General features: G+C 40.5%; 1 protein-coding gene across 2 annotated transcripts in view; it reads left to right on the top strand.

Annotated features, from left to right (window-relative positions):
• Window positions 1-15,686, top strand: part of LOC588097 (phosphatidylinositol 4,5-bisphosphate 3-kinase catalytic subunit beta isoform) — a 48,300-nt gene that overhangs the window by 26,590 nt on the left and 6,024 nt on the right. For both annotated transcript variants that reach the window (XM_030986624.1, XM_030986622.1), the window contains exons 7-18: window positions 95-340; window positions 1,009-1,290; window positions 1,973-2,149; window positions 3,001-3,122; window positions 3,665-3,808; window positions 4,883-4,982; window positions 6,031-6,212; window positions 7,483-7,592; window positions 8,488-8,566; window positions 9,319-9,498; window positions 9,975-10,092; window positions 11,332-11,480. In XM_030986624.1, coding sequence (XP_030842484.1) covers window positions 95-340; window positions 1,009-1,290; window positions 1,973-2,149; window positions 3,001-3,122; window positions 3,665-3,808; window positions 4,883-4,982; window positions 6,031-6,212; window positions 7,483-7,592; window positions 8,488-8,566; window positions 9,319-9,498; window positions 9,975-10,092; window positions 11,332-11,480 — 1,889 coding nt within the window. The remainder of the gene's footprint in view (window positions 1-94; window positions 341-1,008; window positions 1,291-1,972; window positions 2,150-3,000; window positions 3,123-3,664; window positions 3,809-4,882; window positions 4,983-6,030; window positions 6,213-7,482; window positions 7,593-8,487; window positions 8,567-9,318; window positions 9,499-9,974; window positions 10,093-11,331; window positions 11,481-15,686) is intronic.

Here is a 15,686-nt window from a genome sequence, read left to right as displayed (position 1 = left end):
TAAACTCCGCCTCCCCCTCCCCCCTCCCACCCATGTCTTTATAAGGTCTCATATATGTCAACTTAATCATGATTGGTTTGGTGACATGAAACAGGTCCGACTCAAGGCGGGCGTGTTCCACGGTGACGAGGAGCTCTGCCCCTTCTTCACGTCCAAGGAGGTCGAGGGTCCTGACCCCAAGTGGCAGGAGACCTACGAGGCAGACATCAACGTCAGCAACCTGCCTCGCATGGCCAAGCTCTGCATCATGGTCTACACGCTCGGCAACAAGAAGATCGTCAAGACAACATCAGGAGCACAACTTGACCAAGGAAAGGCAAAGAAGAAATTTCCAAGGAAGGTCAGTTGAATGCTCTTTGGTGGCATGTCCAAGACATGTGGTCATTTCCTGTCCCATAAAGAGGCTGTAAACTCCATATAATCATCAGATGTACCTGAAACTCCGAGGATAGCGTTAACGTATGGGACAGAATACTTTGACCTTGAATGTTTCTTGGTCTTTATTTATTTACTCCTGAAGATACTTTAAAACACCTGTTTTATTGTATGAATGGGGCTGTTGGTTGGGATGATTGATCACATATAAGGTCCCTAGTTATGAAACCATTTGTCCAGAGAGGAATGGGGAGGGGAGGGGGGTAGGGATAGTTTTTAAAGGCCTTCTCTTTTATTGATGTCTTTGACTGTATGTGCCACAAATCAAATTTAAAGAAAATGTCTTGATGCATCTCAAGTGCACATGATCAGTCCAAAGTGGTTGTTAACCTGTTGACAAACTAATTCTGTTATTCACATAGGCTTTTAGAGCTTTAATGGAAACTACTATTTGCTGTAGACAATGGGTTTTAAATGAATGTATTATTCTAATTCCATGTTTCTTCCTCAGTTTCATGTAGGATTTGTTGAACCCTCCTTTTTGCAAACAGCACTATTGAAAATACCATTAAAGAACAACCCTACTTTAATAACCATCTTGCATTCTGTTATCTATCGCATTACTCTCTCCAGGATCTGGTGCCTATCGCATGGGTCAACCTGACGTTCTTTGATTACCGGTCCCAGCTGAGGTCGGGACCACACAAACTCTTCATGTGGCCGGCCTCGGAAGACATCGACCTGAACCCCTTGGGTCATTGTGAGTCCAACCCCAGCAAAGACGACACAACCTGTATCGAGGTGTCCTTTGAGCAGTACAGGCAGGGCAGCGTCTCCTATCCTACGTTTGACAAGGTGATAGAGAGGGCAGCAGACATCGCGAGGAGTGATGACAATCCGTTTGAGACACCATCAGTAAGTGTGCTGTAGAGTTTAATATCTTATATTCATTCTGAATAATAATAATAATAGCTCACATTTATAATGCGCCTAATACTATGTTTCTAGGCGCAGCACATATTATTTTGCGGTCATCAGATTAAGGCTTACCCGCAACACAAAATGACTTGTTAGGTCATAATCAATTGGTTGTAAGAGATAACAATTAATTCAATCACTTTATTAAAGTGGAACATTGCCAACTTCACAAGTGGAAATGAACAATTTTACCGGTAAAGATGCATCTATATTCCATATGAACTCAACCGGCTCTCAAGAAACAAGCCTGAACACAATTTCATTACAGCATTCTATGAACATCAGGGGGGCATTTCACAAAGCCTTTTTTCAATGACAAATGATAAAAATGAGTGACAAATCTGCTGATAACCAATCAGAAGCAAGGATTTCAGTAGCTTATAAAAAAAACTGTCATTTGTCACTGATGACAAGTTTTGTGAAATGCCCCCCATATGATGTTATTATCATGATAGAACTTGAAATAAAGATCGGAGCAATTGTGGCTAAAGGATATGTCAGATCACGTACACGTATGTGTAACTTTTTATAACTTTTTCATCCAGAATTTTTTTTTGGAGGAGCTGTTTCGCTAGATCACATACATGTATGTGTAACTTTTTTAACTTGATTCTTTAAGGAACAAGCTTTGGAGGAGTTGCGTCAGATTGTTGAGAAAGATCCCCTGGAGCCACTGAGTGAACAGGAGAGGGAAGACCTGTGGCTTGCGAGGCAGGATTGCAGGGATCAGCTACCCCATGCTCTTCCTAGATTGCTCAAGTGTGTACATTGGAACCATAGGGATGAAGTAGCACAGGTGAGTTAAGAGGGGGGACAAAAAAAAGGGGGGGGGGGTGAATTGAGAGGGTGGCTATAGAAAAGGGAGAAAAGGGAGAAAGGAGAGAGATAGGGAGTGATCAACTACCCCATGCGCTTCCTAGGTTGCTCAAGTGTGTACATTGGAACCATAGGGACTAAGTAGCACAGGTGAGTTAAGAGGGGGAAAAAAGGGGGGGGGGGGGGTGAATTGAGAGGGTGGCTATAGAAGAGAGAGATTGGGAGGGTTCAACTACCTCATGCTCTTCCTAGGTTGCTCAAGTGTGTACATTGGAACCATAGGGACTAAGTAGCACAGGTGAGTTAAGAGGGGGAAAAAAAGGGGGGGGGGTGAATTGAGAGGGTGGCTATAGAAGAGAGAGATTGGGAGGGTTCAACTACCCTATGCTCTTCCTAGGTTGCTCAAGTGTGTACATTGGAACCATAGGGACTAAGTAGCACAGGTGAGTTAAGAGGGGGGAAAAAAGGGGGGGGGGGGTTGAATTGAGAATAGTGGCTATGTAAGAGAGAGAAAGGAGAGAGAGAGAGAGAGAGAGAGAGAGAGAGAGAGAGAGAGAGGAAAAAGAGAGAGGGAGAGAGAGAGAGAGAGGGAGGGAGAAAGGAGAGAGAGAGTTGGGATCAACTACCACAGACTCTTTGTAGGTTTATTTGAAGGTGGCTTACAGAAGGGGAGATAGAATATGGTTGTACATCAAGGAAGATTTGAGAGAAAGAGATCTAAAAGGAGAAGAATGACTGAAGAGAGTGATCAGGCGAGGAGACAAGTAAGATACGCAAATTTTAAGCCAAGCATATTAACTTTAAATTTTATTTAATTCTTTGTTTGCATAGATGCAAGCTTTGCTGCAGATTTGGCCTCCATTGAAGCCAGAAGAATCAATGGAACTCTTAGACTACCGCTATCCTGACGTATCTGTCAGGCAGTTTGCAGTCAAGTGCCTTCAGCAACTCACGTGAGTCACTCTCCATCTTTTCAACTATTACACTTCCAGGCATCAGAATTGGTAGGCCATTTTGAACGGGGGTGGGAATGTTGGACCATATATTTGCTGACAGGGTAGCTGAGAACTTTTCTATGCGCACAACAGTAAAAAGCATGCGAACCATGAAAAAACAAAAAAGTCATCCAATTGTCAAACTTTCAGAAAACATATCAATAGCCTGCATCAATTTCATTCTTTATTTGGAAATCTCCATCCCTGACTACACCCCCCCCAAAAAAAAAAAAAAAAAAAAAAAAAAATAAGAATAGATAGATGAATGGAAACAAAAAATATAGAGACATATATATATATATATATATATATATAATACAAACATTAATTAAAAAATCAACAATGAACAAATGAATGGATGTGAATCCCAACATAACTTTCTTTCTCCGACTGTTTGGTTCATTTACATAATTTTTTCATTTATTAATTCACATAGTTTATTGTTGATCTGGCTATTTTTTTTGCCACTTAAAGTATTTTTTTTTTTTCTTTTTTTGCAGAGACGATCAACTCTCTCAGTATCTTCTGCAGCTGGTACAAGCCTTGAAGTACGAGACTCATCTAGATTGCGCCATCGGCAAGTTCCTCTTAGACAGGGCTCTCTCTAATCAGAGGATCGGCCATTTTCTATTCTGGCATCTTAGGTAAGCATATTATCTTCTTTGCATGAAAGATTGCATCTCAATTTTTCTATCCAAATTGGCATCTACTGGTAGTCACAATGTCATGTTTACAATTTTTACAATTAACAACTAAATTATTCGTACCCCTTTTTTTGTTTTTTGTTTGTTTTTGTAACTCATGAATGAAAGGTGTACTGGTTGAATTATAGCCTGTGTTGAATACTTTTAGATGAAAGTTGTAATATGTCACATTCTCAAGAAACGTAAATCGGGACAAATCAATACTTCACACACTTAAAGGTAAAGACCAGTATTGGAAACGCCCCAATTTCAAAAAATGAAATGGAAGCTCTCATTACCAATCATGTGAAAGAATATGTTTTGACTAATACATGATGATACAAAATTTGCCGGGAAACCGCCTACTAATTCATATATTTGGTAAATTTGTTTCTCTCATGGTCTATGAGAGATATAGGGTAGTCCCATATACATCTTTCTGTGTATAGTGCTTGTAACTTTACGAAGAATGGGCCAAATTTCTTATCATTTTGATGATTCCAGAACCTTGCAGATGCTAGATGCTAGATGATCAACCTTTTCTGATCGATTCCACAACGTTTCTTTCACAATGCAATCGCATGACCATAACTGGTCTTTACCTTTAAAAAAATTACAAAACATGGTAAGGTTTGAATAATTGAATTGTTAACTGTTTGTGTGTTCAAAATATAATACATGCCCATTCAACTTACCGGTACTAGCAAGCATTTATGCTTTCTTAGCAGTCAAGTTAAAAATAACCACTACTACTACTAATCGGGGAAGGTGAAATCGGTGCAAAAAAATGGAAGTTTCTGACTTTACAGTACCATATAGTACAACTGGTACAACTGGGGGGCGTTTCACAGAACTTGTCATCAGTGACAAATGACATTTTTTGTTATAAGCTACTAAAATCCTTGCTTCTGATTGGTTATCAGCAGATTTGTCACTGATTTTGGTCAAAGGCTTTGTGAAACGGGTCCCAGGTATATCCTATCCTATTATTCAACCGTGCCATTACATGTATCTTTATGTTTTTCTTCTTCTTAGAGCGGAAATGCATCAATCAGCAGTATGCACGCGGTTTGGTCTGATGCTAGAGGCTTACTGTAGAGGAAGCATGGCCCACATCAAGACACTCAGCAAACAGGTCAGTATTAATAATAATAATAATAATATTTCGCTTATATAGCGCTTAATACAATGTCTCTAAGCGCTTTACAGATATATTACTACCCCAGTCATTGGATTCAGTGCTTGCCCTGCACACACTGTGTGCACAATCTCCACTTCCTGGGGAGCATTCTAGCCAGGCGTTAGTTGACGCTCAAAAACACCTGCATCTTATTCCTTTCATTCATTCCTTGCTTTGTTCCTCTACCATTCTCACGACAGAGGGGTCGGGGGTCACAGATGAATACACCAATGCTCTCCTCTATTAAAGCCCCACTGCACTACTTATAGCTACTTGCGCCCTCTTTATAGCAAACAATGCCCAATCGGTGCCTGTTGGTCTCCCATGATCCTCTTTTTCTTATGTTAATTGAAAGCTGATTTGATGAGATAACCGCCTGTCAGTGACCTTGCAGGGCGGTCTAATCCCCCTTGCCACACTAGTACAGATTGGCTTTAATTTGCTGTATTTTTATACAACGACTTCAACCAAAACTCAAAAGCAACATGTTCAAGCACCATAACATGCAGTAAGACAAGCGACATGATTTTCTCACGATTGTAACGTAGGTGGAATCTCTGAATGAGCTGATCAAATCAAAACGGGCCAAGCAACAAGACAAGGGAGAGAGGGTGGTATTCTCATAAGTTAAGCTGGGACTAAGTCCAGACTAAACAAGAATTTTAGTTCACACTTCTATGGAATGCTAGGTTTCATCTTCCTCCTTCAATATTCATGACAAAGATAATCTACCAAAAACTTTGTAGAAATTCAATTCATACTCATATTATCTTTTTCTTCCCATTTCATTGCAAAATTAATTTTTTGAACACTTTTCATTGAAGGATTAAAATAATCTGTACAGGGTAAATTAGTTTGCAACAGGCACTCCATAGAAGTGTGAACTAACTAAGTACGCGCTAACTTAGTACGCGCTACTGGAATACCACCCATGATGCATAAGGTTTCATATAACATGCAGTAATACGATTGAGTGAAATGATTTCTCTCAATTGTAATGTAGGTGGAATCTCTGAACAAGATGAAGAATCTGAACGAGCTAATCAAATCGAAACAGGCCAAACAACAAGACAAGGGAGAGATACGAGATATGATGCAGAAGGTTCTACAGCAAGACTCCTACGCAGACACCCTCTCTAACTTCGTCTCACCTTTAGCTCCTTCCAACAAACTCAAGTGTCTAAGGTAAGACGGTTGTAGATCAGGGGAACGTTTCACAAAAGTGACATCAGTGACAAATGACATTTTTTGTTATAAGCTACTGAAATCCTTGCTTCAGATTGGTTATTAGCAGATTTGTCAGTGATTTTTTGTCATTTGTCATTGAAAAAAGGCTTTGTAAAACGCCCCCCCCCCCCTGCTGATTTTATTTACCAACATCAATAACATAAAGTCACTTGTTACTCACTTGATCCAGTCTTAGACTGTTGTTCCTATCCATGGTTTCCTTTGGTTGGGGTTGTCATCATATTTATCTGGGGCATCTTTCCACCAGTTCTCAAGTTCAGATTTGAAGCGATTGTTAGTGGCACTCTCCACAACATCGCCTGAAAGACCATTTCACACATTGATTATTCTCTAGCTGAATGAGTTTTTCCTTAGTGTCTTCCGGCAGTTTGCAATGAATGTCTTTCTTTGTCATAATGGTCACTTCTGTTATTATGGGATGCACTAACTGTAAGGTCAAATTAATCATTTTAGAATAACAGGTCCTAACTTTGACATACCTTTGTCAAATACTTTTATGGGATGACCCACATACAGTTTTTCCATTGCAATATGCATACATTTGCACACATTTTTGGTTTTAGATATTTAAAGGTATGCATTTAAATTTTCATTTGTATGCGTCAGCCCTTGGCATCAGTACAGAAATACCATAATATATTTCCTTCTATTATTATGACTGCAATAAGATTTTCACATCCTTAAGGCTCCCAAAGTTTGTTGCTATGAAATGTTGCTTTAATTCTTCAAATTCCATAATGATAGCAAGTGATTAAGTGGACCTACATGACTGATATTCCGAATATCAGTCAAGAAATACATGTATAACACTTATCCATGCTGTGCAAAAGTATAGTTTTAGCCATGTTTGATAGAAAATTGTACGATTGATCAATCGACTGATGATCAATTGATAGTACATAGTGATTGATAGCAAATAAGCTAGCAATCGCTCTCTTCTCTTTATTTTATAGGGCCTTAGTTTACTCTTAAAGCCCATCTGCACTACAGGGTAGTTTGGCCAGGAGGGATTAGACCTCCCTGTGTGGTCACTGACAGGTGGTTATCTCATCAAATTAGCTCTCACTTAACATAAGAAAAAGTGCATCATGGGGGACCCATGGATACTGCTTAGGCATTGTTTGCTACCGGCATATAGAGGGCGCAAGTAGCTACAAATAGTGCAGTCCCGCTTTAACATAGCTTGTTGTTTCTATTTCAATCACAGACTAAACAAGTGCAAATTCATGTCATCCAAGATGCGACCGCTGTGGTTGGTGTTTGAAAACGATGATCCAATCGGAGACGACGTCTATATACTCTTTAAGAATGGAGATGGTGAGAACATATTTTGTAACTTTTCAGCCTTGACTGATTCAAATAATCGCAACTCCATACTAAAGAAATACTGAAATGTAGGAGTTTGTAAAGCCCTACGCACAAAATGGCCCGAATTCACAAAGGAGGTTTAAATTTAACCCATGGTTTAAAGCTTGTCTGTACTAGTTTATAGGAGGGATTAGACCGCCCTGCAAGGTCACTGGACAGGTGGTTATCTCATCAACTCAGCTCAATAATTAACATTAAAAAAAAGGATCATGGGGGACCAATTGTCACCGATTAGGCATTGTTTTCTATATAGAGGGAGCAAGTAGCTACAAGTAGGACAGTGTGGCTTTAAATCTTCATCTTCAGTTAGCGATGGATTGGAGGTCTTGTAATCAATCGCAAATGTTCACAAAACAGGGGCCTGGTTACATATTTAATTTCTTCTGCTATTATAAAGACTAGTCTGCTAGTTTTCAGTGACTTCATCAATCTGTTTCACTTGTCAAAGAACAATCTCACTCACCAAGAACCAACCTTTTATTTCATAGTTATGTCACCTCATAATTCTTAGTGTTTTTATGTCAGAGATGGTTCTCCATTTGAGGTCTTTGCACTTGAACTAGCATTGCTTTTTAGTGGACCCCTCTGTTTCCAACATGTATTTCTTAAATTTGTTTTAAATGCTTATAATTGATTTGTAATGTTTTGTTGGAAACATGAATAAATTTGAAATCTTGAAATCTTGAAGAAAAGTGGTCTTTACAGGCAGGTGGTATTTAAGTACAGGTTCCTTTAGTATATGTTTCAATGAGAAAACATTTTCAAGGGAAACACAAAATGTGGCTTTTGTAGACAGGTTTGACTGTATAACAACTGAAAATTCTTATTACTGTGTGTTTTACAGATCTACGGCAGGACATGTTGACGCTCCAAGTCATGCAGATTATGGATAACATATGGCAGGAGGAGGGCTTAGACCTTAGGTAAATATCTCATCTTAAAGCCCATCTGTACTAGTGTACAGGAGGGATTAGACCACCCTGCAAGGTCACTGGACAGGTGGTTATCTCATTAACTCAGCTCTCAATTAACATAAGAAAAAGTGGATCATGGGGGACCAATGGTCACCGATTAAACATTGTTTGTTATATAGAGGGCGCAAGTAGCTATAAGTAGTATAGTGGGGCTTTAAATATCTCATCTGCATTATCACAGACAGGCAGTCGATTGCCACAGTCAACATTTGTCATAAGAACATGTAGTGTAGATGTGACCAGGCACCATAAAACCATCCAACGGTCGAATTGTGTGGTTTTCAGTTTGAGGTCAATAAAGGTGTATTTGGTCAGGATGGTCAAATTTTAGTTTTCAGCATTTTTTGAAAGGGTAAAGATGTAATTTCAAAATTTGGAAGCACAAAACAATTTGAAAGTGGTATTGTGGCAGTATTTTGTAGACCTAATTTATTTTTTCCATGTTTTTTTGCATGTAGTAGTTTTTATTTATGACCCTTGCTACTGGTGTCATTTCGATCTCTAGTAAGGTTGGGCCAGTAGGATTTGAAAATCGTAATCTGCTGCTTACCTAATATGGCTTGCCATCACTACTACCACTACCATGATCGTCTTCTTTTGATTTAACCCAATCCTTTGGATTATCCTCTTTGAGTAGATTGTCTCCATTCTTTGAATTTCTCACTACCAAAATTTATCCACCCTTTTTTTTCTTTCTTCAGGATAATCCCGTACAAAACCCTCGCCACCGGTCCTAAAGTCGGACTGATCGAGGTCGTTACCAATTCGGACACCATCGCAAACATCCAGAAGCAACATGGTTCAGTCAATGTGCTCACGGCAGCATTCCAAAAGGCGGCTCTCTTTGAATGGTTAAAGAAACATAGTCCGACAGAGGAGATGTAAGATCACATCTTTCATTTGCAGAGGCCTAGCCACTAACCGACTTTTTAACTCACTAACATAAAACCACGTTCACGTATACTGTGGCAACTTTTTAATTTTTCTTTTAAAAGGAGACACTAAAATAGCATGTTATTGATATTACTGTAATCTATTGCTTATAAGCTTTCCGTTGGTCTGACAGAGTCTTTAAGCGTACTGCGGCTCACATTTGTGTATCTTATAACACACAGATAAGTTAGTACACGTAGCACCTTTGTTGCTCACAGCTACCTATCATCCCTAATTGTCATTCATTTCAATATTTCTGGTACACAAACAAATATGTGGCTTATGTGAATAGGCCTGTATGGGCTAAGTTGAAAGTCTCGTTTCGGGGTAGTGGATTGGAGAAAGCAGTAAGAGGCATGTCTTCAGATTGTTATTCAATGCTCACATTCATTGTATTAAGTTCTCTCCTTTGTTTCCCCCGTAGGTTAAACAAAGCGATAGAAGACTTCACCTTCTCCTGTGCAGGCTACTGTGTAGCAACCTATGTCCTAGGAATCGGTGACAGGCACAATGATAACATCATGGTAAAAGAATCAGGACAGGTTAGTACATTGAGATGAACACTGTATCTCTTATGCTTTCTCTTTAGTAGAGTGTTATAGAAAATGCTGGTACGCCTTGCTTATCCCAGCAATAGCCCTTCTCTGATCTGAATTAAGCCATTAACAGAGATTCTGAAAAGAGAAATAGATTGACATGTTCCACAAGTCTGGCCATGATCATCATGAACAGCTTCGTCAACAACATTTTTGACCATGTGATTAATTTGAGGAAAATGCTCAATGATGAACAGATCTTTGTGGGCCTCCTGCCCTTCTCTGCTGAGTTGCATAGTAAATATTCATAATTATTATCTATACAAGGCTTCCTAGTGGTACAATTAATCAGTGTATTTAATATCTTTAGCACAGTACCAGGATGACTGATCAATATTGTTGTCGTATTGCTCAGTCATCCTGGAACTTCAACTATCGATATCGATATCACACTAAAACAAAGCCATATTTATTGAGGTAAGTCAATTTTTTTTATTTTGCTAGTTAGCCTGATATAGATGATAATAATATTACATGTCCTTTTTTGGTGTGAAACAAGAATATATTGCTCCCGCTATTACAATATTGGACTCGTCTCCAACTCAATCAATATTGTCATAGCTCTTTCAATATTAATTGAGTATTCATGTATTTAACTGTTGCTTTCGAAGAACAAATATTCATGGATATCACTGCCTCAGGTAAAAGATACTGATATCGGCATCACTTAATTGTATAGTTATGCTTGGAAAGTAAAAATGAATTGTTTAAACCTGTCAAACTTGCCAATAGTCTAGCCATGAAAATGCATGTCATTGACTACCTGTGTAATGCTTTCATCACATTGTTACCTTGATAGTCCGATTCTTAGTCCTTTTACTCTTTGTATGTATTACACTGTGCACATTGTGCCTCTCTGTAAAAAGTTAATTTACTTTTAGCGATGATTTAAAGGGAGTGTAGCCTGACGAGACTACGTGTCTTTCCCGTGGCCAGCCTCTGGCCAATCAGGTATAATTAGACTACGGACAACGCGACCGCAGCAATCACGTGCATGAGACCGAAGTGTGAGGAGAACTTCAGTCTGTTTCGCGAACGCTGATCATTTAGAGATTAAGTCGCTGACTACCGTTAATCAAGTCCATTCGTTTACATGCAGTTGTCCAAAAGAAGACGTAGATGGCATTAACCAGTATTTGCCAAGCTACTCTACCTTTAAGTTTTGTTGATTGGTTCTCATTACAGCTCTTCCACATTGACTTTGGTCACTTCCTGGGTAACTACAAGAGAAAGTTTGGTTTGAAGAGAGAGAGGGTGCCCTTCGTCTTGACCCATGACTTTGTACATGTGATCACCAGGGGGAAAGGAGCCAGCACCACCACAGAATTTGACAGGTAAGTTGACCCCAGAATAGGATGCCTAAAACAGCTGGCAGCGAGATGGTCGTAGGTAGGGGCAGTAGCGGGGACGGGGAACTGGGCCCCGTCTTACAAAGAGTTGATATCAATCGTAACTATGTACTGTACATAAGAGATAGGAGACTGCAAAGATTAGAGGACTTGCGATTGATTTGGATTAATCGTAACTCTTTTTAAGACGGGGCCCAGGCTAGATATATGAATCCTTGGTTTTCTTTCGGGAGTTACATGTAGGTATTATGCTCCATAAAAGCTAGATGTATCTCTGACCTGTAAAACAAAATTTTAAAAGGACCAAAGCACCACCAAAGAATTTGTCCATAGAAGAGGGTAGGTGAATATGGTTGGGGGAGAGGGAAAGGGGGGAGGAGGAAGGGGATGGTTCAATGAGGCCTCTGTCCTCTTCTGGGAGTTACAGTTGTGCAATAAGCTCAACAAAGTTAAAACAACATGTGGAAATCAGCTAGTACCACCAGAGAATCCGATAAGTAATTTTTTAAACAGAATAGGATGGGGTAGTAAGGGTAGGGGGAGGGTGGACATTAATTTTCACTAACTGTACGATTTAAAAAAAAGGATTTGTGGGGATCAAATGATACATACAAATGTGTTGAGAAAAAAATTCCTGTGATTTTACACAGCTTGTGTGTACTCAGAGATGCCAACTAGTACGGATTTCCCGTAATTTCTACGAGAAATCGGCCGATTTTGCAGATTTTGCCGATTTTCAAAATTAGCACTTTAAGGTTTAGCACGTTTAAGGTTTAGCACGTACTCTTGACTATTGCAGCGCAGCCATCCTTGAATCCATGCATAGAAATCCCACAGGGCTTCCGATTGGACAATTTGTTATCTAGCACACCCCTTTCAGTGCATACATGTGCATACAACATGTGCTTCGCGAGCGGGGGCCGGGTGAAATACCTCTCTTGGCCGCGCCGCTACCGCCCGCCCAGCGCCAGGCCTCGCTACGCTAGCGCCGTGTACACTGTCGGATTGCTCACAGGCTGTCACAGCGTTCGTCGATTTTCGTCGACAATCTGAACTCATGTTGGTTGGATTTAGATATCAATCATCATGTCTGTCACATATTAAGTGCAAACAAACTAACAAAGTAGTTGAATTCCATAAACCATAGTCTGGTGTTTATTCCCCGCACTGGGTATCAAGTCACGCGTATCGCATATACATCGCGCACATGCGATCTGACCTCCTGAGGTCACAGGTGTCACATTTGCATAATCTGATACATATTCATTATCATGACATCCCTCCTTTGCCAGAATGAAACTTTATCCTGGTCTATTTTTATACTATAGTTTCACTGAAAATTCTTGTAATATTTCTTTTGTTCTTGTGTTTCAGCCATATGTGAATTACTGAAATAAACATGCTTTGATGCATTTGCTTTTGTTTGTTTCTTCTTTTTTTTTTTTTTTTAAAGAACAACTTCTAACTAACAACAAATTTATCTGGTCGATAAACTTTTCCCAAATGTTTTATCTTCCAAACAACTTTGTTGAACAACATAAAACATAACATGCAATATAATATCTTTCATGCAATATCTTTCATGCATCCAGTCTGTGGTCCAAATAAAAGTTCAACTGTTCACTGGATACTATTGAGTTCTAGTTTTGAGTTTGTGTAAATCATCTGTTATCTCCAAGCGTTCATACGACTAGCTGACTGAAGTTTCTGGAGATACTCTCTTCGATGATTGAATCCATTTTTGAAAACTGATCGATGCTCCAACTCAAACTTGTGTTTTTCGCAACACCTATCACATACAATAAGGGCAGCGTTCGGCGTACACCCTTTTACATTGATTAATGTATGTGTAATATTGAAACATATATATCAGAACTTATTATTTTAGCACATAACACAACTTCCTCGTACGCTTGGTTTCCATGGTGATTTCTCCAACATGTCGATTTCACAAATATGGGCAGCGCAAGGCGTACACCCTTTAAATCATAACTTGGCTTCAACCAATGATTTCCAAACATTTCTCCTTGGCACATGTAGTTTCATATATCACTGTCGCTATTTTACAAAGAGCTCCTCCCCACCATATTGATCTGGAATCACACAAAATCATCATATCGCTTAGGGAATCTTCTCTGGCGTTGTGGTCTACTAGCTGCCATAGGAACGTTGGTGTTTGTTGTCTCTGCTTGGGTATCACCATCTTGATGTCTCTGGTCACCGCCTGATGTGTTGCTCGCTGCCTCTGAGTCTGGATCTCTGGTCACCGCCTCAGGAGTACTGGTCTCCGCCTCAGGATTACCGTCCGACCCTTCAGGAATACCGGTCACCGCCTCAGGATTGCCGTCTGTCCTCTCTGGATTGGCAGCTTCGTTATGAGTGTCTCGGGACATGTATCTTTTTACACTTGATACATTCCTATTATACAGGACTCCGTCAGGAGATTTCACAGTTACCATACTTCCTGTTCTTGCTATCACTGTGTATGGCTGGCTAAAGTATGGCGTGTCTAGTTTCCTCCTTTCATCACGTCTTACTATCACCTTATCTCCTGGCACTATGTCAGAATGTACGGCTCCCCTCTTCAGATCTGCATAGTGTTTTGCACCACTTTTCATTTGGAGGTCCCTGTCTCTGAGTTCCTGATCCTCACTAATGTCCTGGATTTGTGGTAGTTTAGTTCGGATCTTTCTCCCGAACAACACTTCTGCCGGGCTTTTTCCCGTTGTCGAATGAGTACTAGCCCGGTAGACTGCGACGTAAGTCAGCAAGGCCTCTTTCCAATCCTTGCCTTCTGCCTGTGCAATTCGAAGCCTTTTCACTATACTCTGGTTCTGTCTTTCGACCTCGCCGTTGGCTTGGGGCCATTTAGGAGTCACCCGATGGTGGTGAATTCCTGTAATGTTCATGTACATGTACTCTGCGAAAACTTCTGAGATGAACTGGGGTCCATTGTCTGAGTATAACGTCACAGGTAACCCATGTCTGCCAAAGATTTCAGCCAGGGCTTTGACTGTCTTCTCTGCAGTGGTTGATTTCATGATTGCATACTCGTAGTATCTGCTATAATAATCAACTACCACAAGTATAGATTCTCCTGTCGGAAGTGGTCCTAGGAAATCAACAGCTACATCCACCCAAGGTCCTGTTGGCAACATAGTACTTCGAATTGGTTCTGGTGGATTACCCCTGCTTGTGATTTGGCAACCATGACACGTCTTGACGAATTTCTCTGCATCTTTCTCACATCCTGGCCACCATACCTTGGTTCTCAAATTCTGTTTGGTGCCAACAATGCCCAGGTGTCCTTCGTGAGCTAATGACACCATCTTTGGCCTCTGTGCCTGTGGAATCACCAATCTGCTACCTCTCAGCACACACTGACCAATTATACAGAGTTCATCCTTGATGGGAATGTATGCTTTATATGGACAATCATCCCATTGTCCACTGTGAATACACTCTCTGATAACTTCGAGTTCAGGATCATGTTCAGATTCTCTTTCGACTTCCTTCGTTGTCACCGCACCTGGCGTTGACTGGACTGCCACAAAACGCACAAAGCTCTCTGCTTCTGTTTCCAACACAGAAGTTTCTCTTGGTTGATCATCCTTCAGCAATCTTGACAATGGATCTGCTATGTTGGACTTTCCTGCGATGTGGACTACCCTGTACTTGTACTGTTGAAGCCTCAGAACCCACCGCTCTATTCTCGCACATGGCTTAGATCTCGGTGAATAAATGACTTCAAGCGGTTTGTGATCAGTCACTAGATCAAACTCTATTCCATACAGGTATGCATGGAATCTTTCACAAGCCCACACAAGTCCAAGGGCTTCTTTCTCCGTCTGAGAGTATCTCCTTTCAACGTTACTTAACGAGCGGCTGGCATATGCTACTATCCTCGGGCCATCAGCATGCACCTGCACCAGCACTGCTCCTAAGCCAACTGGACTGGCATCCGCTATGACCTTTGTCGGTGCATTTAGATCATAGTAGCCCAGGGTTTCTGCACTCATTAAGCTTTCCTTCAGCGCCTTAAACGCTTGTTGTTGTTCATGACCAAATTGAAATGGCGTGTCCTTTCTGGTCAGCTTTCTCAGTGGATCTGCCAATGTAGCAAAGTTCGGAATGAACTTTGCGCAGTAGTTGACTAGCCCCAAGAAACTTCTCATCTCAGTTGCAGTCTGG

The sequence above is a fragment of the Strongylocentrotus purpuratus genome, unplaced genomic scaffold (genome assembly GCF_000002235.5).
Source record: "Strongylocentrotus purpuratus isolate Spur 01 unplaced genomic scaffold, Spur_5.0 spur5_scaffold_16, whole genome shotgun sequence".
In the NCBI taxonomy this organism is placed as follows: Eukaryota; Metazoa; Echinodermata; class Echinoidea; order Camarodonta; family Strongylocentrotidae; genus Strongylocentrotus; species Strongylocentrotus purpuratus.
The sequence above is the reverse complement of the archived record's forward strand: the minus strand, read 5'-3'. Positions and strand labels throughout refer to the sequence as shown.